This window comes from Leucopleurus acutus (genome assembly GCF_964270905.1).
Source record: "Leucopleurus acutus genome assembly, chromosome: 11".
Lineage (NCBI taxonomy): Eukaryota > Metazoa > Chordata > Mammalia > Artiodactyla > Delphinidae > Leucopleurus > Leucopleurus acutus.
Window position 1 is genome coordinate 65,615,920 of NC_139152.1, and position 23,308 is coordinate 65,639,227.

At 35.5% G+C, this 23,308-nt stretch overlaps 1 protein-coding gene across 2 annotated transcripts in view; it reads left to right on the forward strand.

The window, feature by feature from the left end:
- The window catches only part of OTOGL (otogelin like), a gene marked incomplete at both ends in the record, with an annotated part of 153,818 nt that overhangs the window by 44,689 nt on the left and 85,821 nt on the right, over nucleotides 1–23,308 (forward strand). For both annotated transcript variants that reach the window (XM_082849594.1, XM_082849595.1), the window contains 9 exons: nucleotides 168–345; nucleotides 3,695–3,819; nucleotides 6,289–6,498; nucleotides 8,392–8,557; nucleotides 9,325–9,399; nucleotides 10,641–10,693; nucleotides 12,293–12,455; nucleotides 16,487–16,594; nucleotides 17,341–17,479. In XM_082849594.1, the coding sequence (XP_082705720.1) occupies nucleotides 168–345; nucleotides 3,695–3,819; nucleotides 6,289–6,498; nucleotides 8,392–8,557; nucleotides 9,325–9,399; nucleotides 10,641–10,693; nucleotides 12,293–12,455; nucleotides 16,487–16,594; nucleotides 17,341–17,479 (1,217 nt within the window). The remainder of the gene's footprint in view (nucleotides 1–167; nucleotides 346–3,694; nucleotides 3,820–6,288; nucleotides 6,499–8,391; nucleotides 8,558–9,324; nucleotides 9,400–10,640; nucleotides 10,694–12,292; nucleotides 12,456–16,486; nucleotides 16,595–17,340; nucleotides 17,480–23,308) is intronic.

Sequence of the window (23,308 nt, forward strand, 5' to 3'; positions counted from 1 at the left end):
GAAATGGAAGAAAAGAAAGCAGGCACAAGGTGATGAAAATTGGCCCCGGAGCACAGGAGCAGGAACTGGGAAGAAGTCTTTTGGAAGAAGACTCCCGATGTACATTAGCATTTCAGAACACTGCCTGTGAGTCTCAAAGCTGATTTATGTATGTTCTTTTCCTGCAGGAATTGTTGAAATTCAGACTCTGTCATCCTTATTTATTCTTCTAAAAACCACGTTTGGTTTAAAGATTCTGTTTGCTATAGATGGGGAAAGAGTTTATATTCAGCTCACTAGTGCGTGGAAAAGAAGAACGTTAGGTCTGTGTGGCACGTTTAATGGGAACATAAGGGATGATTTTCTGTAAGTATGATCTCTGTATAGCTAACATAATTTAATGACTAGTAATTTAGAGGATATAAATTCTTACATTAAAAATGTTTACTTAACTAATAATAGCTTAGTACTCACTGTTCCAAGAGCTTTACATGGATTACTGTATTTAAATTTTGTAGCAATCCCCTGATTAGTATCTCTGTTTTATAGATAAGGAAGCTAACTGAGGCACCAAAGTGACAAATAAATAGCTCAGTCACATAGCTCAAATACAGTGGAGCTGGACTTTGGGTTTAGGTAGCGAGACTCAAGAGCCTGAAGGCTACCCACAGAATAACTTCCCGTTATTCTCTCTCTGCTGCCTATCCTATCAAGCTTAACGGTATTTTATGTAAAAAAAATTTTGCTGCCTTTAAAAAGTCTTAGAATCATTTGGTATGAATGATAGTAAATTATACTTTAATAATATTGATATCATTTGGTATGAATGATATCTCTAAAGCAACATTGTGGCATCTAAGTTAATTGGATTTTATGATAGTTGGTGTTTCATTAGGAGAAAAAGCAATAAAATACATTTATACCCCTTGTATTGACAAAGCACTTTCACCTACATGTGATAAGACATGGTGTATAACTTAGTGTAAATGCTTTGAGCACCTGTTATTGTGCTAAGCACTGTGGGACAATAGAGGCAGTAAGACATTGTTCCCATCCTCAAGGAGCTTATATTGTGGATTGGGAAGGGACAACCGTCTTTCAGAAATAATTTGTTCTAGGCGAGGTATTAATCACAATATGTATAAAAATACTGAGGTGAATTCAAAAAATTAAGTGTTAACTTGTGTGGTTGTGGCTAGAAGCACAGCAAAATTTTGAGTAGCTCAGGGTGGGCTGGGTAGGCGGGGAGCGTTTCCTGGAGAAGCCATTCTCCAAATGCCATTAAAAAAACACTTCTGCATATTCTTCCTGCTTTGGCTTCTATCCGCTCCCTAATCTTCCCCATTAACTCCTATTTATTTTTCAAACCAACGCGGTCATTATTTGCTTCAAAAAGTGAGTTTGTATCCCACCAAAGTTAATTTTGACTCTTTTATCTATGAAAATCTGTCATTTATCTGTCCGGTTTCCACTTAAAACTGCAAAGGCGGGCTTCCCTGGTGGCGCAGTGGTTGGGAGTCCGCCTGCCAATGCAGGGGACGCGGGTTCGTGCCCCGGTCTGGGAAGAGCCCACAAGCCGCGGAGCGGCTGGGCCCGTGAGCCATGGCCGCTGGGCCTGCGCGTCCGGAGCCTGTGCTCTGCAGCGGGAGAGGCCACAACAGTGAAAAAAGACCGTGTCCTTAATCCTTATATTCTTAAGAACTAGCAGAGTACCTTATATGCACTAGACAGTTGAACTGAACGGAGGTAGGACTTTTGATGTGGCACCGAGAAGAGAATTTGGATCAGCAAGGAGAAAGGGCATTTCAGTTTTTTAATTTTAAAAGAGAGTTTCTTTTACCTTTTCTCCTGTGTAATTAATTTGCTTTTAGGTCATTTACGGGTTTTGTTTGTTTGTTTGTTTCATTTACTGGTAGATCAGAATATTGCTTTCTTATCAATTTGTGAAACAGAAACTATATTAAGTGACTTGGTTAAGATGTGCAGAGGAGGCATTAAGCCTTTTCTCTTCCTGTTTGTCAGAATGGGTTAGTAGTCAATGTTTAACAGATGGCAGATCTGTCTGCCTCTTTCTAAGGCACCAGTCTCCTCCATGTATAAACATTCAGGCCTGATAACAGTGCAGGATAATATTTCAGAGTCAGAGATAATTTTCAAACATTGTTTAGCTTTCCAGCATAAGCAGTTAAAATTCCTTGCATCACAAAGTTAATGTGAATCTGCAAACATAATGAATGGAAAATATTAATTACTTGAAAATTTATTTTGTATGCCTTGTTTTAGTAAATTCACTACGGTGAACTGAAAGGCTATTTTATAAAATGAATGCAATAAATAAATGGGTCTACATTTCAGCTTTTTTTTTGGTATTTATTGTTTTAAGTGAATTAAATGAAATAAGAGAGCCAAGCTCTGAGTCAGTTCCTCCTGGGAATCCTGAGTACACCTATCACCTTGACCTATTTTATTGTGCTTTGTAGGGATAAAGAGGGATGGAGAGGGAAGGAATGAGAAGAGCTAGTGCAAGTCATGCAATTTCTGTGAGTCTTCATGTTCTCATTGGAGCAAATAGATTTTGGACTGGGTGTTTGTTATAATTCTATACATTTCTAGAATAGTTTCATTTTGAGGAATAGAAAAAAGAAGGAAAGGGTGGCTACAAGGGATGAGCATGGTGGAGTAGCTTGTGTGGCTCCCTCTTTTACTCCTGTCTTTGTGGTGAGAAGCTCCATATAGCTTCATATTGGTGATTGAGATAAATGGTAGGCAAAGTAGTTATGTTTATTTGGACACTAAGAGAGTGAAGATAAATGCTACTCTGTTATTTGGCCGTGTTGTAGCAATTCATGCAGTTATGGCTTGCATTAGTGAAGTTTTGCTTGGTCAAAGCTTCCTACAGGAAACCTAGTCCAACCTGATTCTCTAAGTAGTTCTGACAGTGTCTGGCACAGCTCCAGCAGGGATTGTCACTCACTATTGGCTGATGAGTTACTAAATCTTGATGACTTCTGGAGGGGGCATTTTAGTGTCTGCCTCTTAAACATTGTTGTGGTTTATAAGCCTGAAGGATAGATATTTCTCTTCCACTTTGGTTTGCTGAGGGAACTGAAGAAGTGAGAAAACGTGGGTGAAGAGTGCCTCATACCATTTCTCCTTAATTTTCACTTGGTTTGTTTGCCCAACCTCACAGTGGAACCTCAGTATGTCAGGCCTCATAATGAAAATTGAAATACTGAACCAGCAGTGTAGACTATTTCTTCTTTAGGACATTTGTCTTTACCCTGAAAAGAATCACGTGAGTTCTCTACCTCCACCTCCCTAAACCACACGCATTCATGCTTTGGTTGTGTGATATTTCATCAAAGTGGTGTGAACTACGTTTGAATCTCACCTCTGACACTTAGCAGCTGAGTGAACATTAATATTTCTCTAAGCTTCTGCTTTGCCTTCTCTCTAAAATGGGGATAATGGTGTGTCCTTCACAAGGCTGAAATGATTATTAAATAAAACCATGTATGTCCACAATTTGACACATTGTAAAATCTTAATAATAAGAAGCTAACACCGTGTATATTTAAAGATGTAATAAAACATTTCAAGCTTTAAGATTTCTTTGTAAATTAAAAAAGTAGTATTCTCTTTTTTCAATATTTGAAGACTCTGAAGGAAGGAAATGAATGGGAGAGGCTAAGAGAATATTATATTTGCTTTCTAGTTCTCCATCAGGCATGATAGAAGGTACCCCACAACTTCATGCAAATGCATGGAGAGTTTCCTCCACTTGTTTTGCACCTGTTCATGTTCCTATGATGGATCCCTGCAACATTAATCAACAAAACAGTAAGTCTTTCTGCATGTAAACCTAAGAAAAAGTTCTCTCTATTACTGTAATTTTGTAAAATTAGATAGTGATTTTAAATTCTGATTTTCTTCATTATGATAAAATCGATGCCATTCTTTATGTATTTTTATTTAATACATATGCCTCTTTATGTAATCTAGGTTACTTTAAAAAAGAACTCCAGAAAATGACTCTTTTATTTACTACTCTGCATTCATAAATTTACTTATTTTAGATGTTCAGAAATCCCTCAACTGTTCCCAAATGTGAGCTAGCATTTTGGGTATTTCAGATTATTTAAATGCTAAAGAAAAATCTCTGGAAGTATTCTAATAATGCTCGTATAGTCTTGGGATAGTCAACTTCGGTTCCACAGTGTGACAGTGCGTGTGAATTCTCCTGTTTATTGATGTCACACTACGAGTTCCTACTCACAGAACATATTATGGCTTCATAAGCAGGAAGCCAGTGATCCAGAGAAGTTTTGTGCCGTCAGGTGTGTAACAATTTGAGATTGTCGTAGAGTTCCAATTTACAACGACAGTGCAACTCACATGCCAAGAATTTTTGGCTGTATTTTTTTTTTTTTTACTAAAGCCACAGCAGACCACGTGAAAGGCTATTTTACTGTTCAATAAAAGAAGGCGTATTTTTTTTTTTCAAAATCACTTTGTGAAAGAAAATCAATGTGCATGCTTAAATAGATATTTTTATAATTTAAATTTGTTCCTTTATTTTGGTTGGTTTACTGTTTTTATGTAGTTTTAAAAATTCATTATTAATATTGATTGAGTACCCATGAGAAGTTAGCAGAGTTTCTGGATTTTGTAGTGGTTGTTTGGAAGGATTCTGTTTATTGTTCTGTGGTCCTTATTATTAACTTATAGTTTTAGTGTCCTGGAAAGAAAACAAGATAATCTTGCTTTTAGTGATTTTTTTTTTAATCTAGGCCAACTTCTAATTTATCAATTGGACTTTACTCCAATTTTCTCTGGTTGTTTCTTTAATGACCTCCTTTATTCCCTACCATTTTTTTATATATATATTTTTGTCCCCATATCTTATGTCTTCTATGACATATATATTTTAGATATTATTTTTCTTCACCTTTGCCATGAACTATTATTTTTTAATTTCAAATAGGTAAATTCAAAAAGATCCCCAAAGAAAGGAAAATAAATAGATGAAAGTCAACTCTAATATGGATTCTGAAGGATATTTTTAAACAAGGATTTTCTGAGTCACCCTTTCACTTAATGTCAGTAGGAATGTTTTTTGATCTACAAATCTTTAGGGCATGCAATAAAAGCTATTGCTTGGAGATCCTGGGAATTAGGAGTATATATGCTAATAGTATGCTGTTATAGTCTGTCATTTGTTTTCATATATTATGTGCATAACAATGCAAAAATATATAATACTCAGGTAATTACTTAGATAATTACCATGTGTTTCCAATAATAAATATATTTAAAATGCTCAGCAAAAAAAGTTCAGTATAATTCCTCAGTAATGAAAAAATTCTATCTCTAGCAGCTCATCTTGTCTCTCAAAGACAATGACAACTCAAAGATTGATTAATTTTATCTGTGAAGAAATCAATGCAATCAATGCAATCTTGGTCCATTGCACCAAGAAATCACAGGACGAGGCTTTTTCAGAAAGATGAAATCCAGATTGTTTTGTCAAACTTGGTTACTCCCATAAAGAATTATATCTGAGCAGTCATTCTCAAGGAAAAGTCAACACATTTCAAGAACTTATTATACACATCCCCTCAAATGGCTTGGTAGTGATAGCTCATAGCCTTTAGCATATGTTCCATTACCAATTTCTGTTCATTATTCATTTACTCACGTATTCGTCATAGATTCATTTATCAAACATTATTGATCTAATATTTACCAGACATTGTGCACTATGCCTTGCGCAGATATTGCATTTAATGACTATGTGGCATCTACCTCATTACCATTTACCTCAGAGACTCCATTGGAGTGAGATGATTCCTAGTCCTTCCTGGATAATTGTGTATCCCAGGGAATTGCCATAACATCCACAATTGGCACTGCTTTTATTGTGTGTGGATGTTGGGAGGTAAACATTCTAATATTCATCAGTTCTTTATAGCAGAATTAGGGTGATTTCCTAAGATGGTCCTCAGGAGATGGGGTAATTGAGGCCACTTCTGTCAGTTAACCCTTCTGTTGCTCAACTTATTCAGGTATAACACAATACTCTTTTTTTTTTTTGCTAGAAGAATATTAAATATGGATTAAGTGCTGTTACCAATATTACCAAAAGAAGTATAAGCTGAAAATATTGGCTCTTATTGAAAATAATATGCAGTACAGTGTTATTTCTCGGAAAGCAAGATGCTTGGATAGTGCTGGAATTTGATACTTCAGGGGTATTTGATACTAGCTAGACTAGTAAATGAAGTGCTAATGGGGTTCTTTGTCTGTTAGTTGGATATGCAGCACACTGTGATGTTATCCACCAAGAGCTCTTTGCTCCTTGCCACATCTATATTAGCCCTGGGCTGTACTATCAGCTGTGCCGCCATGATGCATGCAAGTGCGGAAGCGCCTGCCTATGCAATGCTCTTGCCCACTATGCCTACCTCTGTGGCCAGCATGGTGTTCCCATCGATTTCAGAGCTCAGATTTCATTCTGTGGTGAGTATGATGGCATTGTCACTGATAAAGATGATCAAATAACACTTTAGAGATTTTTGTATTTGTAATTACCGCTATTTTTTTAAATAAAAAGTCAATATTTGCTTAGGTTATTTGACTTATTATAATGTGTAAACATGAAAAAAAGTGAAATACTTCATTTCTTAAAATTGGAGCTCTGTTGGATAAGACCAATGGCTTTTGACTATTTTTACCATAAGCAAAATTAGAGTGTAGTTGTATGGTTTGAAATATGCAACAGAAATAATTTGAAACATTTGAAAAAAATTCTTATAGAAATGTTCTAAATATTGGAAAGTATGGGAAAGCATTATGTGGTAGAGTGACACAGATTTGTAGGTAAATAGGTAAATTATGCAACAGACAATTATTATCTCAAGTTCTTAGGGCTCGAATCTTCCTGGTTATGATGTCTGTTGTTATCATGCATAGTAGATTGTTTCCTTTCCTTACTGTTCTATAATTTCTTTTATGATTTAATCTTTCTTTATCAAGACTGCCCATTCCCCTTACCACCATTAGAATCTTCTGTGACCTGGGTTTCAGGAGCTTCATTCTCTCCATCTCTTCATCCCTCAGTGGTTTCAAAAAACTTTTTCCTATTATTCCAGGAGTAACACTGGCCAGTTGTGATGTTAATTTCTCAGCTTGGGCTTTCTAAGACAAAAATAATGTAAATATAAAGGTAATGTAAATCCATATACCAAACCTGTGCAGGAATTTGATTTCTCAGAGGATACTTTATTTCATCAGAGACCCCACAGAGTTAGAGAAGCTTTCCTGGCATCTCCCTGTACTATGAGCAGATTTCTTCTAGTCCAGAAGTTGGCAAATTACACCCTTGGGCTTCCCGTGTTTTTGAAAATAAAGTTTACTGCCCATATGTTTGCATATTGTCTATGACTGCTTTTGAGCTACAGGGGTAGAGTTGAGCAGTTGTGACAGAGACTGTATGGCCAGAAAAGTTGAAACTATTTACCATTTAGCTCTTTACAAAAAAAGTTTGCTGACCTCTGCTGTAGTCCATCTTTTCAACTGACGATGGAGATTGTTTTGGAGGTCCAAGTTAAGCGTCTCCCAATTCCTCGCCCTGAAAAGGACTAACTTTCATTTTCCATTTCCTTAAGAGTTAAATATCAGGTCCAAGATTACTAGGACCCATCCTCCCTTCCTCTACTTAAAGTTCTGAATTTTATTTCTCTCTTTACTTCTGGCGTATGGAGAAGTTACCCTCCACCGCCATTTTTTTCTCACAATATCAATTATACATTTAACATTATTTCAGTTGTGTTTTATCCAGCATTTTTGTTTGTATAAGTGTGTTTTTCGATTATTTTAGTTTGCCTACTGTAATCAGTTCAGTTTGTTCTAAAAAGAAATTGGAGGGTTTAGCAAAAAGTGCAAACATGATTAAAAAGGCAAAAAACAGGAGCTGTGAGTACAGATTGATAAAGTCAAGTTTTGTGCTAATTGTAGAGGACTAAAAGTTTACTTAGGATTAAATAATGTCAAAGAAGAAGGTGGTGTCAGTATAGCAGTAAATAAATTAAAAATGTGAGGAAGGGAAGTTTATTTAGATGGATAAAATGGCTTAAAAATATTTTTAAAAATTATAGCACAGACTGTTAAAGAATGTTATGGAATGTCACCTTTAAATATATTTCACATAGAAATTTTGTTCTTCTGTTACAGTGAGGCAAAGAATTATTTTATTTATTTATTTATGATATAGGATTCTGTAATGTTCTAGGTTTATTGATGTAAGATATCTTCTTTTTTCATGATTTATGTCTATCATAGACTTATAACCCAGCATAAAATGCTTCTCGGCCCTGTGGAGATCTTTCTCAACTGATGCTTCTTCGTCCTCAGGGGTGGTGTGCCAGAAAGGCATGATGTACCATTACTGCTCCACCTTCTGTCGCCGCTCCTGCATCTCTCTCTCTTCCCCAGAACAGTGTCCTGATGACTGTGCTGAAGGCTGCAACTGTCCCGAAGGCAAATACTATGAAGACACACTTAGCTTTTGTGTGCCCATGTACGTCACAGGAGTGGGTTGACAGCGTCCAGTTTTTATCTCTTTTCTCCCTTACAGGATAAATGGGCTATCATGCCTCTTTCCTTTCTTTCTGTTTTTTATCTAATTGACTCAGCACCATAAATTTTTCCACTATTAAACAGTCACTTTTTCCATGAAATAAGTGTGCGTATTTGCAAAGATCTGCTTGTGAGTTGTTTCTTTAATAGTTCTTAATGTCTTTACCTTTATTTATTTATTTGTTAACCCTGTATGTGTTCACAAAAGCTCTATAGAAAGAGCTAAGGAATCTGATGGTTAATCCTGAAGTTTATTCCCACTTGCTTTTGCCATATCAATAATGATAGCAAGGTTTATGTTTCACGGTCATGTGGCAGATTTTAGTAGCAGGATTTTAATGTCTCTCAGCGCTCAGAAATTTCTCAAATCTCATATGACATTAAGACTTTTGTTGTCTACATAAGGCTAAATGATATACCAGTTGTGTTTCTCTGAAGTGCCTTCAGGGACTTTTTATTTGGTGACAAAAACAACACAGTCTGTTCTGTCACTAAAACAATACAGAGCTTGAATTTAGAAAACAAAATCTAAAGCTGCACAAGGCTTCACATTTGTATAACAGAATTGCATGGGATCTCATGGAGTAATGTCATTGTTAGACTGTGCATTAAAATTACCAGTACAGAGCATATGGTCTGCTTGAATTTCAGTGTTTTTTTAAAATTTATATCCTATTTTGTTAATTTAACCCTTTCTTTTCCTTGCAGATTTCACTGTCGGTGTCATTACAGAGGCAGCATTTACCAACCTGGGGAGCTCATCCCAACGCTCTCAGGCTTATGGTAGATTTCAGTGATGGTGATTGTTCTTGACAAATAACATGTAATCATATAACTTCTTAACCAAAACCATAAATTGAAATATGACACCTATAATTTGAAAAATACAGATAACCTTAATATATACACTTTTAAATCATATATATTACATTTATATATATTAAACCCTTATATATATATATATATATATATATATATATATATATATATAAACCACATGTATATATTACATTTCAACATGGAGCGCCTAAGTCTTGTGCTCATAACTGCAGAAAAGAGCTATGAATTGAAGTTTCAAATAGTGAAATGGAAGGCCTTTGATCAGTTTGATTCTCAAATAAAAGTTAAGGATGAGATGAGTGTTCAAATACTGTAAGTTACTGAGGGGTTTTAGTTTTGTGGTTTATCCACTGGCTTATTGAGAACTGGTGTGTTTTTCCTTATCATGATACCTTCTTAAGGGATTTTCAAGATTCACATTGCCTGAATTTGGTTTTTGCCTTATGCCCTGACTTTTGAACTCAGGTTGCAAGATTGGACTTCACTCTATCTTCCACACTGCTGCCAGAATGACTTTTCTAGAATTCAAACCAACCATATCACATCTGTGTTTAAGGTCTTTAGTGACTCACTTCACGGATAAATTCTTAGTGTCTTAATAGGAGCTGACCTTTGACTCTTTGCCATCTGCATCCCCTGTCACTTCCCACATGGTACTCTGTCGCATGGAAAGCTGTCCTACCCCTACATGGCTTTGTACTACATCTCCACTCAGTGTGACAGCCTTCCTACTTTAATCTATATTGTAACCTTCATCCCTTCTTCAAAATTTTCTCGACTTTGTCTTCTTTGACTGCCCTGATGTCAATTGCTAACAGATTTTTAAACATTTTTTGGTGCTTTACTTCTATGTCTTAAACGTTTCTATGTTGCATGTCACACTGGCTAAATTATTTATTTGTATGTCTTTCTCTCCTACTAGAATATAGTAGGCACTTGGCTAAAGACTACGAATTTTGGTGGTTGAATTCCCCATGCCTGTCACAGTGCCCCACACATATATGAGTGTTTGATAAAAATATGTTGAACTGAAATAGCTCTCTTCGAATTGGACCTACACCAATAACTTATTTGTAAAAATGAAAAATCATATTTGTCAATTCTTGCATGTTATATTGTTTTTGAAATACAGAAAAAACTTGAGGTTTGGTTTCATGAATTAACTACTTGTTTACTTCTACCAGCCAGTGTTCAAATGGGACTGTGAAATGTGATGAATTAGCAACACCCTCTGCTGGTAAGATCTGGATTTTTCCTTAAAGAGAATGTGCCTCTAGTACTGCTCCTACTCTTAGGGCAGAAGTTATTAATCCGTCACAGCCCTCCTTGCCAATGTGCATGGAGGAATAGCCTTAGAATGTTTCTCAACATGGTACTCTGGCGCTTCCTAACTTTTTTCACATTCGGAATTATAATATTTGTAGGACAGTGTGGGGTGGACATATAAGGCTGCTTAGGGGCAGAGCTGATCAACCCAGGGATGCTGCCTTGATGCTGCCTATCCCAGCACCACCCCAGGTGCCCCAAAGGCTTTAGGGATATTTATCCAGACACCTGTTGGAACTCACTTGTGCAACAGCAGTTAGGAAACCCTACTCCAGACCAGCAGATTCTAATGTACACACAGTCACCTGGGGATCTTGCTAAAATGCTGATTCTGATTCAGTAGGTCAGGGGTGATGCCTGCAACATTTCTGTTGATGGCTGAAGTGATACTAATGCTACTGGGTCCTGGGCTACATTATAAGTAGCAAAGCTTTAGTACTAGCAGCCATCAATTAGAAATGGCATGTAAAATGACATCGACTGCCATCTCTCTTGAGGGTATCATCTTACGATTGCATATCATTCCTGAAGATCTTATATATTAGGAGACCCTTTATATTACTTATTTTCACCACACAAAAAGCCTCAAATTTTTGGTCACTGTGGAGAAATTCTAGGCAAATACTAAACAAAACTACCTTTTGTTGATTTTAATGGGCAGGAAGAGTGTAGGCTGCTAAAACTAATTGTGAGCTATTGCTTTGTTATTTATTTGCACAGTTATGTAATATATTTTATAAATTAGCTTTAAATTATATTCCCTGGATTCAATTTATGAGGATTCAGGCTGTCTAGGGCTTCTTTACAGTGTATGTTCATGGACCACACACATATTCAATAGCTACTAGGCCCTCCCTGCCTTGCCCCATTTGCGTCAGGGTGGCTCAGCATTGAAGAAAAGGATGCCCAGGTGGCCAGACTTCTCACAGAGGAATCCCCAAGATTCCTTTTGGCCCTAGATAAGGGGTGTTATTTAATCCCTCTGAGCTCAAAAGTTTCTGGAGCAATATGTAAGCCCTAGCCTGCCTGTAATTATGTCCATTTTCTTCACGTCTACATTATAATGGGGACTAATGTAAATAATGACTCAGAGGTGAAGCAAGATCTAAAAGTATCATGTGTTTGTTGTAAACATACAACTTTGTAAAGTTTAAATGTACTGTATTGTCAGTCCTCAAAAATTGATAATGTATGTTTGGATTAATCAAAATACCCTGGTTCTTGATCTCAGAAAATTATATATTAGTTGTTTAGTTACTGCTTTATGGAAGGCAGCTAAAGTTTTCAAACTCAAAATAGATTTTGGAAATTTAGGTGATTAAAGGAAATCTGTCTAGGGAATGTTTGTAAGCTCATGAACCAAACATCACAGAGTAAGATCAGTTATTACTGTTGAATGCACGGTATTCTATGGTGAATTGTGTTTTGATGACAAATGCATGTCAATAAGATTAAATGTATAGAGCAAATACAAAGTTAAGGGTATTTTATCTGTGCCTTGTCCCTGAAGTTCACATCTGCCCCGAGGGAAAACAGTATTTCGACTGTAGGTTTCCTGACCCTGAATTACCAGCTGGTGGTGTAAATTGTGAAACTACATGTGCAAACCTGGCTATGAACTTCACTTGTGCCCCATCGTCACCCTGCATAAGTGGCTGTGTTTGTGCTCCAGGGTAAGACTCTTTTTCTTGAATGTTTAGAATTTGATAGAAAACACAAGAGCACTTAAAAACATTACTTATAGGAATAGCCAAAATTGTGTTCTGACTAGTGGTTCACTTTGAGTTGGTAACTGGAAGACTGTTGTAATTATTTTTCTGTGCTCATGGAACATATCACATATGTTATGTGTGAGATGCATATCGCATGTAACACATGACTAAATAATGTCACAATATGTTATATATACAATATAATTAAAGTAATGCAGTGAATCGAGGAGAGAACTCATTTCAGGATGGACTTGGCATTTACCTCCTGATTCAGCTACAATCTTGGGAAAATGATAGTGAGCCACTCTGTATTCAAAACACTTGAAGTACATATCTTTTGTATATTCTGTTGTGCTGTTACTATTGTTGATTTTAAATTATATTATTGATGCCAACTGATCTACCTAATGGATGTTACAGAAAATGGTGTGTTGAGGCTACTTAGGGCAGTGGCTAAGAGTGGGAGCTCTGGCTTGAGACACACCTGTTTCAAATCCCAGCCCTGCCGATATCAGCTGCGTGATTTTTCTGCAAGTTCCTTTAAACTCTCAGGCATTGTGAAATGTGGGGTGTGTGTGTGTGTGTGTGTGTGTGTGTATACACTCAATAAGTATGGGCCACTATTTTATGGCAGCATAATTTACTCTTATCTTTGTAAATTTTCTTTAGTAGCAGAAATGCCTAGTATACATGGAAGGTAAATACAGAATCTGGTGGCTATTTGCTTCCTTGCAGGCACACGTGGAATGTGGCCTCACTGGCCTTCCTTCTTCTGGTAGTGAATAGAGGCAGTGCACAGAGGGAGGGCCACCTAAGGCAAAGAGGTCACCCATTCTTTCTCGATGAACGTACTCACACAAAGCAATTCCTGGGCTCTATTCATATAAACCGGGAGCAAAGAAGAGAGAGGTTTTGTGGTCTGTTTCCCAGGAGAGTCACATTTGTCTAAATGGTCCCCATCTGGAATAGGCTGAAGAGCCAAGTAATGGGACTGTATCAATCTCTTTAGAAAGAAAGGACATAGAAGGAGTGTGAAAGAACAAGGCCTTGCCTGGGAAAATAAAGGCAGGTAGAAATCAGGTCATACAGCAGCTGAGCAAGGAAGACATTTTAGTAAAAAGGACAAGGGAAATAAAACCTTTATTATAGTAAAATAACTGAACCCTACAACATTGCTTGATTTGTTTGATTTGATTATGACTCAGAGATGCATGGCTGATTAAATAAATCTACATCCTAATTTTGTTTCATGTGCTTGATGCTATTATTTAAAAAAATATCTATTTGCTGTCACCTTTGACTTTTAGTTCAACAGTGATTTATTAATTTACTGGTCAAATTTTATTACAAAAACTTAAAGTAATTTCCTCCCACCTTCTCTTATTTTATTGAAATAAGTATAGTTGGAATTGACTAAGAGGCCTCTCACTGTTTGGAAATAATTTTGTTACATGGAACTTTCTATTGTAAAGTTGTTTTTGGTAGTATGATTTGTACTGACTTCCACATGACCTTGGCTGACTTATTTTAGGACAATAAGCCTGGTGTCACTTGTTTTCATGGGGCTCCTTATAGTGCCAGCAGTTCATCGACTACAAATGGACCACATACCTTAGCTCAGAAATCATTGTGGATTAAAGAAATGGAAAGTCATATAGTGGAAAGAGTCATATAGAAATGGGTTAAAATGTTGGCCCTGTTTCTTATTAGGTAAAGTACTTCGAGACAAATCTTAACCACTTGGAGTCTCAACTTTATCTTTTTAAAACGGGTGTAATACTATCTACTTCATAGATGGTTGAGTATATGCAGCACACTAGTCATATGGTAGGTGCTCAGTAAATGTTTATTTTATTATTAACTCCACTTCCCAAACCTGCTTAAAGCAGACAATTCACAGTGATTTACAGCTGTCTTCTTCCTTCTTCCAGTTTTGATTAGTTATGAAAAACTCATCAGTCATCAGTGTAACCATTTAAAACCACTCATTTGGCTGGTTGTTTAAGAATTGTGCTTACAACATTTAATGGAGTATAATCTGTAAAAATACTGAATCACTATGCTGTACACCAGAAGCTAATATAATATTATAAATTAACTATACTTCAATTAAAAAATTAAACATATGAATAATATTTTAAAAAATAAAAGAAATGAGAATTGTGGTTCATTTCCGTGAGGCATCCCTTATCTAAACAACTCAGCAGCCAATGTTAATGAAGCACCTAATATCTGGGACATTGTGTTAAGACACAGGGATGATGGTGCGAAAATAAATATATATAAGATAACAATAGAATCTACCTTATGGAATTGTCACTAGGATTAGATGAGTTAATGATGTATTTAAAGTGGGTGGAACAGTGGCTGGGCCATAGTTAACACTCAAAAATACTAGTTTTTGTTATTGTTCTTATTTTCTCTGTAAGACGTTTAATGAATTACTTGCAGTTCGTTGTGGTAAATCCTCCAATAAAAGTTTGTACAGATTGCTATATATAGGGAGTGTGGTACATAAAAGATTGCACTGAAAAGATTGCACTAAATTGAGTCTTGAGTGATGAGAAAAAAATCTTTTAGTTTTCTAGGTAGAAGAGAGATGCAATGCTCAGGGAAAGTGGCTAGAAGTTTGGAAAGGTTGAGGGGAGAAATTATGGACTCTAGGGCACTGTTGTCTGAAAGAAAGAAATCTGAATGAGTTGATGCATCATTTATATAAATTGTTTCATTTCTTCACCTTTACTCAACAATTGAGTGTCTGCTATGTGCTAGGCATTGAAACACAGCCATTAACAAGATATTCATGGTCTTCCGGAGTGAAACTTAAAGTCAAATGGATAACATATACATTAGATAAACTATGAGCGAGGAAGCAGAGCACTAAAGGAACATATGTGATTATTTCTATTTTAGAGAAGAGGCAAGAAGTCAGGAATCCTGACTTCTATGTTAATTTTGACAACATGGAATCCTCACATTTTAAAGCAAGTTCAGAAAAGAACTATGTATTTTATCTATTTTTACTGGCTAGATTTGAATGTTGCTATTACTATTTTATTATCCATTATTTATTATTTTAATTTCTTTTATTATATTATAGTTATACTATTATATATTTAAATTATTGTATGTATTATTTATTAGCATTTTATTATTATTTATGGAAGCTATTTTTGAGAAAAGATTTTAGGAATATTGAAAAATATATGTACATATTATATTAAGGGTATTGAAATATTTATTATATATAATATGTATTTATTTTATCTTCATATCAAAATATTTTGATAATACACCCAAATTGATTTTTCCTTGAGATTATGAATAATGATTTTGTTTTAATTTTTGTATTCAGAGGTATTTTAAGATACTTTCTTATGGGGTAATCTTTCATGAAGGAAATTACACTTTGAAGAAACCAACATTCAAAACCTGATATGTTAATAATAAAATGTGAAACACTCGATATAATGGTTTCTTATTCAAGACACACCTAAAGTCTCATGGCTTTTAACTTTAAGCACTAACAAAAGAAGCTTTTGATTACTCTCTCTATCCTGTAATAGAAAATGTTATCCAGCTCATACTTCACTATTTTATAAAAAAATTCTTAGACTCACAGACTCTTCTATCAAGTAGCAAATATTAAAGAAAGGGAGACTTACCTCCTCTTTAATTGTTTTTTCAGAATATCTCACTTTACCCGGAAATTTAGGCTTCTGTCTCCCTTTTATTGTACTAAGTGATAACAGAAAGTTTAAAATTTTGCATCCAGTCATTTGCCTGGCATTTATTTATTTCTGTGATGTGAAAGGTACTGTGTGTAAAATAGGGGAGAAAGACTGGATTCGATCCCTCCATAGGTCAGATAGAACATTCTTACGACAGCTGTAACAAATATAGATGGTTTTGAATATGACAAGATTGCTGATTTTTTAAAAAACTGAAATTAGTAGTTTATATTAAATAGCATTTACTTCTTCACTTGAAAGAATGGCAGAGCACAAAGGAAAGTGTTATGTTCCTGAAAGCTGTCCGTGTATCTGGAAAGATTGGGAGTACCTCTCAGGAGAAGTGATTGCTACACCATGTTATACCTGGTAATGAGATCTGTTTATTTCACAATTTTCCTAAGAAATTATATTAGTTTCAGTCATCCTGTATTTACTTAATGTGACTGATTTCAGCAAAAAAGCAAACCACGTCTGAGTAAATAAGATTTTAAAGGCTTTCAGGAGTTGGTTGGGAGCTACTACCTTCAGGGAGATCATTATTTTTACTCCTATTTGTTCAACCCAGGAGAAAAAAATGAACTATGACAATTTGAAAATTTAATAGGAAAAACATATCTCAAGTTTATAAGAAAGTGGTAAGTGTTCCAAAGAGAAGGTCACGTTTGATGGAAAGTTTTCTGTTTGGAAATAAGCCATAAAATAAAATTGAAATACAGTTTCCTTGAAATGTGGATAAAAATTCTAAGTTCATGAACAAGTCCTGCCTAAGGTATTTAAATGGACTCCAGTAGATGAGATGGCATTGTGGTCTTTTAGCCACCAGCAGGCGTATGTTTAATTTTTCATTCCATCACCTGTTTTCTGTGTGACCCAGGCACAAATTCCAGGATTGGCTGTGATGTCTGATAATTTATTTAGACAAAGTGGTAAATATATGCCTTATCTATCATTGTAATAAAATGTTATCAGAACGAATTGGCCATATTTATAAGGGCTATTGGCTCAGTGAATGCTTTTGAATACAAACCTTCCAATATTTATGCTGCTTGAAAAATACTAATTAGAGCCAGGTTTCTTAGAAAGGTAACAGTGTTTGTATTATTTTCTAATAGTGTTTGTCGACGAGGAATGTTCAACTGCACATATTATCCATGCCCAGCAGTGTGCACAATATATGGGGACCGTCATTATCATTCTTTTGATGGACTGGAATATGATTATATCAGTGATTGCCAGGTATTTTTGATAAAGGTATGTCACAATTACTTCCTTTTACTTCCAATTATGTAAATACAGTGTAAAAAACAAGTATGGTGGACCATGGCATATCAAATCCATGTATCATTAGTAAAACCTATAAAAGTTATAGCAATTTAAAATTAATTTCCTTGACTCACTGTAAAGTTTTATTATGTATAAGTAATGGGCTAATTTGTAAACTTTCTGTGCCTCTGTTTTCTCATTTGTAAAATGAGGATAATAATTGTACCTATCTCCTGGGGTAGTTCTTAGGATTGAATGAAATAAATATATGTAAAACTCTCAGAGAGTGCTTGCTATTTAGTAACTGCTTAATAAATGTCAGCCATTTTTATTTTTATTGGTTTAGTTTGGTGAATACAAATATCAGACATTAAATCATGTTTTGGACCACGTATTGTTTATAGTTGTAGCAATCAAAACGACATGGTTCTCAATTCTAGACATGCTATTTTGATGGTATGCTTTGGTAAACCCTGGGCTCTGTATATCTGATAAAATCCTTAAAATTTCTCATATCTTTAATGCATTCAGATTTTCTGTAACCCTAAATTTTATTTAGATATCATTGATCCCAGAATTAAATTTCTAAATGAAAAATGTAAGCTTTAGGAAGAAGTTGCACAAAAATAAGCAAAATAACATCTTTTTCTCCAGCAAGGTAACATGCGGTTATCTTGAATTTGTGTTTTTTTCTGGGTAAGGCTTTTATGTTTTTAGAGCTTCATGTATGATCCTGTTCTTTAAGCATATGTCAAGAAAGTAGACATATTCCCATTTTGTATTAGTTATATTAAATAAAAAACAAACAGTAAAATCTATAGCCTCAATGGAAACCACTGAGTTTCCCTTTCAGTGCTATTTTTAGCCTTCTTTATGAACAATTTTAAGTTTCTTAAAGAATAAATCCCTGGGAATGGATTTGGCAGTGAGATAATTATAGAAGATGACAAGTTGCCTATAGGGGTTGCCTATAGTGTGTGTGTGTGTGTGTGTGTGTGTGTGTGTGTGTGTGTGTGTGTGTGTGTGTGTGGTTTTGATACAATTTGGAGCATAGGAAAAGCACAGTGATACATATACATTCTATGAGTATTTGTCCTCTTAGAACAAGGCTTATTTAGCAAACAATTTTACATGAGAATTTTCTTGTCCCCTGAAGTTTAGGTTGTAAATTGAGAAGCTTGGAAAAGTAAATAACAATTTAGAGATTTGAATACATAAACAGATACTTTTTTCTCAAAATGCATCAGACTGATTTTATACCAAATCCTTACTTCTCTTGATATTTAGGTGTCTCTGACATTCCTTAAGATCCCTCTTCCTTTGACTTTCTAGATATTATGCAGTTGGAGCCCTTCAGTGTCTCTTCTGGTTTCTCCATTGTCTCTTTGTTGCCTTTTCTTTTAGCGTAAGTCCCAGACCATAGATGACTGAGTTGGCTTCTTCAGGGCAAGGACCAAACCTTAGTCACCATTGTTTTACCAGTGTAGAGCATTGTGCTGGGAACATAGTTGTCCACTGAATATTGACTGAACTGGATGTCTGTTCTTGGCTCTCTGCCCTTTTCTCCTAATGCTTGGTGTGATCATCCCTCTCTACCATCTCAACCTCATCTACAAGCTGATGAGTTCCAAATTGACATGGACAGCTCTGACCTTCAACTTCTAGGCTCTTCTGACTCAAGTTCATCCCTATAATAATACACTTTTTTCATTCTGTTAATCTTTCTAAGACTCACATTGCTATCATGTCATTGCTTTCTAAGAACTACGGTTGACTCCCAATTACCAGCTTCCATAAAATCAAACTTCCCTTGAGAGCCTTTGATAATCTTTCAAGGGTCTCAGTTAGCTCCACCCCTCCTTTATGTCTTTTCTCAGGGTATTTTCCTGTACCTGATTGCCTCTACTCCCTCAAAATAACTTTTCTAGTTCACATTTATCTGTTCTGTTCTTCCACATCCTATTGTATTTAATAGTCATCATGTCAAAAGTAAGCAGCCCATTATATTCTGATTATTTTATGTGTGCTCAATTAGATTGTGTATCATTTTATATCAGAGCTCTGCGTTATACTGCTTTTGGATTCCTCATAAGGGCTAACACAATTATGGTTGTACTATAAGAGCTGTAAAATTACTTGCTCAGTTTTTTAACCATTTTTTTAGAGGGTAGAAATCACAAGCTTACACTTAATTAGTAATCTTTGTTATAAACTCATATACATGCCTTTAACATGAAGTATGTAGAACAGTGCTTCTTAAACTTTAGTATGTATGCACATCACCTGGAAATCTTGTTACAATATAGATTCTGATTTTATGTGTTTGGAGCAGTATCTTGGATTCCGCAATTTTTAATAAACTACCCTGATGTTTCATGTCCATAGTCCACTCTTTGAATAGCAAGGATGTAAAGCATTTTCTTCTTTAAAAAATGAATTTTAACTATTTTTGAAATTCTCTTCTTCTGAATAGTAAACTTTGTCACATCTAGAAAAAACAAAGTATCATTGACAATATTGTATCAAACATGACCTGTTCCCATTGGATATGTCATTGAGTTTAATTAATGATGCTTTTTATGCTTTCATTTTAAGTAGCAAAACAAAAATTCTGCCAAACTTTGTTTTCATTTTGTGTAGGGAAAAAATTATTTATAAGTATTTACTAAAAACATTTTAAACCTTGTTCATGTATCACCATATTTGCAAACATTTTCCAATGTGTGACAATGGTCTTTGCTCATGCATTATCATTTCATTCATTTAATAAACAATTTTTAGGGCCTATTAAATGTAAACTGGGTTAACAAAAACACGCCTTCTCTATTTATTAAGATAGAATTTTGCAAGAAAATTCTGAAGTTTTGAAACAAGGATCAGGACCTACATTTCTTTTTTCCTCCCCCCAGTTATTTTGCAAAATGCTGGGCATTTGGTGAACTCTTAACAACTGCTTATTTGATCTACCTGGCTTTTCCTTAACTCCTCATTTGTCTTTGCAGTAGAGAAATCATAGTATTTACCACTGAATTTTCAAACAATTATTGTTTTTTTTTAATTGAAGCATAGTTAATTTACAATGTTGTGTTAGCTTCAAGTGTACAGAAAAGTGATTGTGCAGAAAGTAGAATATTTGTCTCAACTCTGATTCCTGACAAAATGAAAGTATCTTCTTCTGTTTGATCCTGAATGATGGTAGCAGTCTTTTTTTTATTGGTGCTGCAATATAACAGTGCCATTTTATTTAGCAGGCAAGAGCCATTAAGGTTTGGCGTTTAGATTTTATAAACCTGATTTCCTATCATCACTTTAATTTTCTACTATATCCTTCTGTAAAAATGCATACATAATGTTCAGTCTCAGATTTTAATGAGACATGCAAACCTGTATATGAGAAGACATGTTATAGGAAATGTTATTCCAACATTTGAGTACCTAATTAAATACCTGGGTTAAGATCTGTCATTAGGGTTCATGTGGTAAAAATAAGATATAAAGAATATTAAAAGTCTAAAGCTTCAAGTTTTAGAATTGTATATGCCTTTTTTTTTTTGACACCTTTATTGGAGTATAATTGCTTTACAATGGTGTGTTAGTTTCTGCTGTATAACAAAGTGAATCAGCTATACATACACATATATCCCCATATCTCCTCCCTCTTTCATCTCCCTCCCACCCTCCCTATCCCACCCCTCTAGGTGGTCACGAAGCATGGAGCTGATCTCCCTGTGCTATGCAGCTGCTTCCCACTAGCTATCTATTTTACATTTGGTAGTGTATATAAGTCCATGCCACTCTCTCACTTTGTCCCAGCTTACCCTTCCCCCTCCCCGTGTCCTCAAATCCATTCTCTATGTCTGCATCTTTATTCCTGTCCTGCCCCTAGGTTCTTCAGAACCATATATATATATTTTTTAGATTCCATATATATGTGTTAGCATACGGTATTTGTTTTTCTCTTTCTGACTTACTTCACTCTGTATGACAGACTCTAGGTCCATCCATCTCACTACAGATAACTCAATTTCATTTCTTTTTTATGGCTGAGTAATATTCCATTATATATATATGTGCCACATCTTCTTTATCCATTCATCTGTTGATGGACACTTAGTTTGCTTCCATGTCCTTGCTATTGTAAATAGAGCTGCAATGAACGTTGTGGTACATGACTCTTTTTGAATTATGGTTTTCTCAGGGTATATGCCCAGTAGTGGGATTGCTGGGTTGTATGGTAGTTCTATTTTTAGTTTTTTAAGGAAACTCCATACTGTTCTCTATAGTGGCTGTATCAATTTACATTCCCACCAACAGTGCAAGAGGGTTCCCTTTTCTCCACACCCTCTCCAGCATGACCAACATATACTTGATAAGCCAAGAAATATTTTATTCGACCATGGAGTAATTATTTCATACCAAAGACAAATTAGTGATTAACCAATGAAACCTAATAGTCATGGTTTTGAAATATTATCATTCCAGATAGTAAATTTCTCAATACTTGGAGATTTCCTGCTGCAATTTTAATTAATTAATTTATTTTTTAAGAATCAGCATTTCCTTTGAGAAGGATAGAATGGCTGCCAGCACCATTCATTTACTTGCTGCTTTTTCATAGACAAGAATCACTTCTGTGAATATCATATTTAATTCCTTCTTCCTTGTCAAGCAGCTCTCTTTCCTCCCTGTCTTGATTACAAATTCCAGACTTTGTCATTTGTAACGTATTTTTATCTGGTAAAACTTACCATTTATTTTTTTGGGCCCTGTGAAGGATCTAGTAATCAAATTCATAAAAATTTCCCTTTTATTTGCCAATGGGACTTTAAAAAATTAATACTTACTCAGCTTTATCTTGAAAGTATAATGTTACTTGATCTGACATATTGAAGGGATTGTAAAGTTTTTTTTTTTCTTTTTAATCTCTGGATTGTGGAGCTTTTTTGTTTTTTAATGTGGACCATTTTTAAAGTCTTCACTGAATTTGTTACAATATCGCTTCTGTTTTATGGTTTTTTTTTGGTCACAAGGCATGTGTGGTCTTAGCTCCCTGACTAGGGATCAAATCTGCACCCTCTGCATTGAAAGGCAAAATCTTAACCACTGGACCACCAGGGAAGTCCCTGGGTTGTGGAGTTTTAAATGTAATCTGATTCCAGCGAATACTTACCCTATCTTTGTTGATGTTCATCAAACTTTAAAAATTCGAGCTTCCCTGGTGGCGCATTGGTTGAGAGTCCGCCTGCCGATGCAGGGCACGCGGGTTCGTGCCCCGGTCTGGGAGAATCCCACATGCCGCGGAGCGGCTGGGCCCGTGTGCCATGGCCGCTGGGCCTGCGCGTCCGGAGCCTGTGCTCCGCAACGGGAGAGGCCCCAGCAGTGAGAGGCACGCGTACCGCAAAAAAAAAAAAAGAACTTTAAAAATTCAAGTTCTCTGATATTTTATTCATTTTGGAGGCTGTTTATGCTATACTTTAAATAGCACAAGGAATATAGCACATTATTTTTTAAGTGTGTTGAAGCAAATCTAGGACAAAGTTCATAATTGTATTTCCTGAGGTAAGACTTTTTTAAGAGTAAAAAGAGTTGAGAAACCAAACAGCAACTTGACTTGCTATAAGCTCAAAGAAAGAGAGGACACTGGATGTTTTCAGCAAAAGTGGGAAATTTAATATTCCAACTCCTGGATTTCAGAGCCAAACTCTACTTCCATTATCTATGATAGGCCCCTGTCACTGCTAGGTTTCTTCCTGTAACTTGTTCTAGATTAGGTTTTTCAACATTCTGTTCAGTTGATAGCTCAAATGTTTGGTGCTC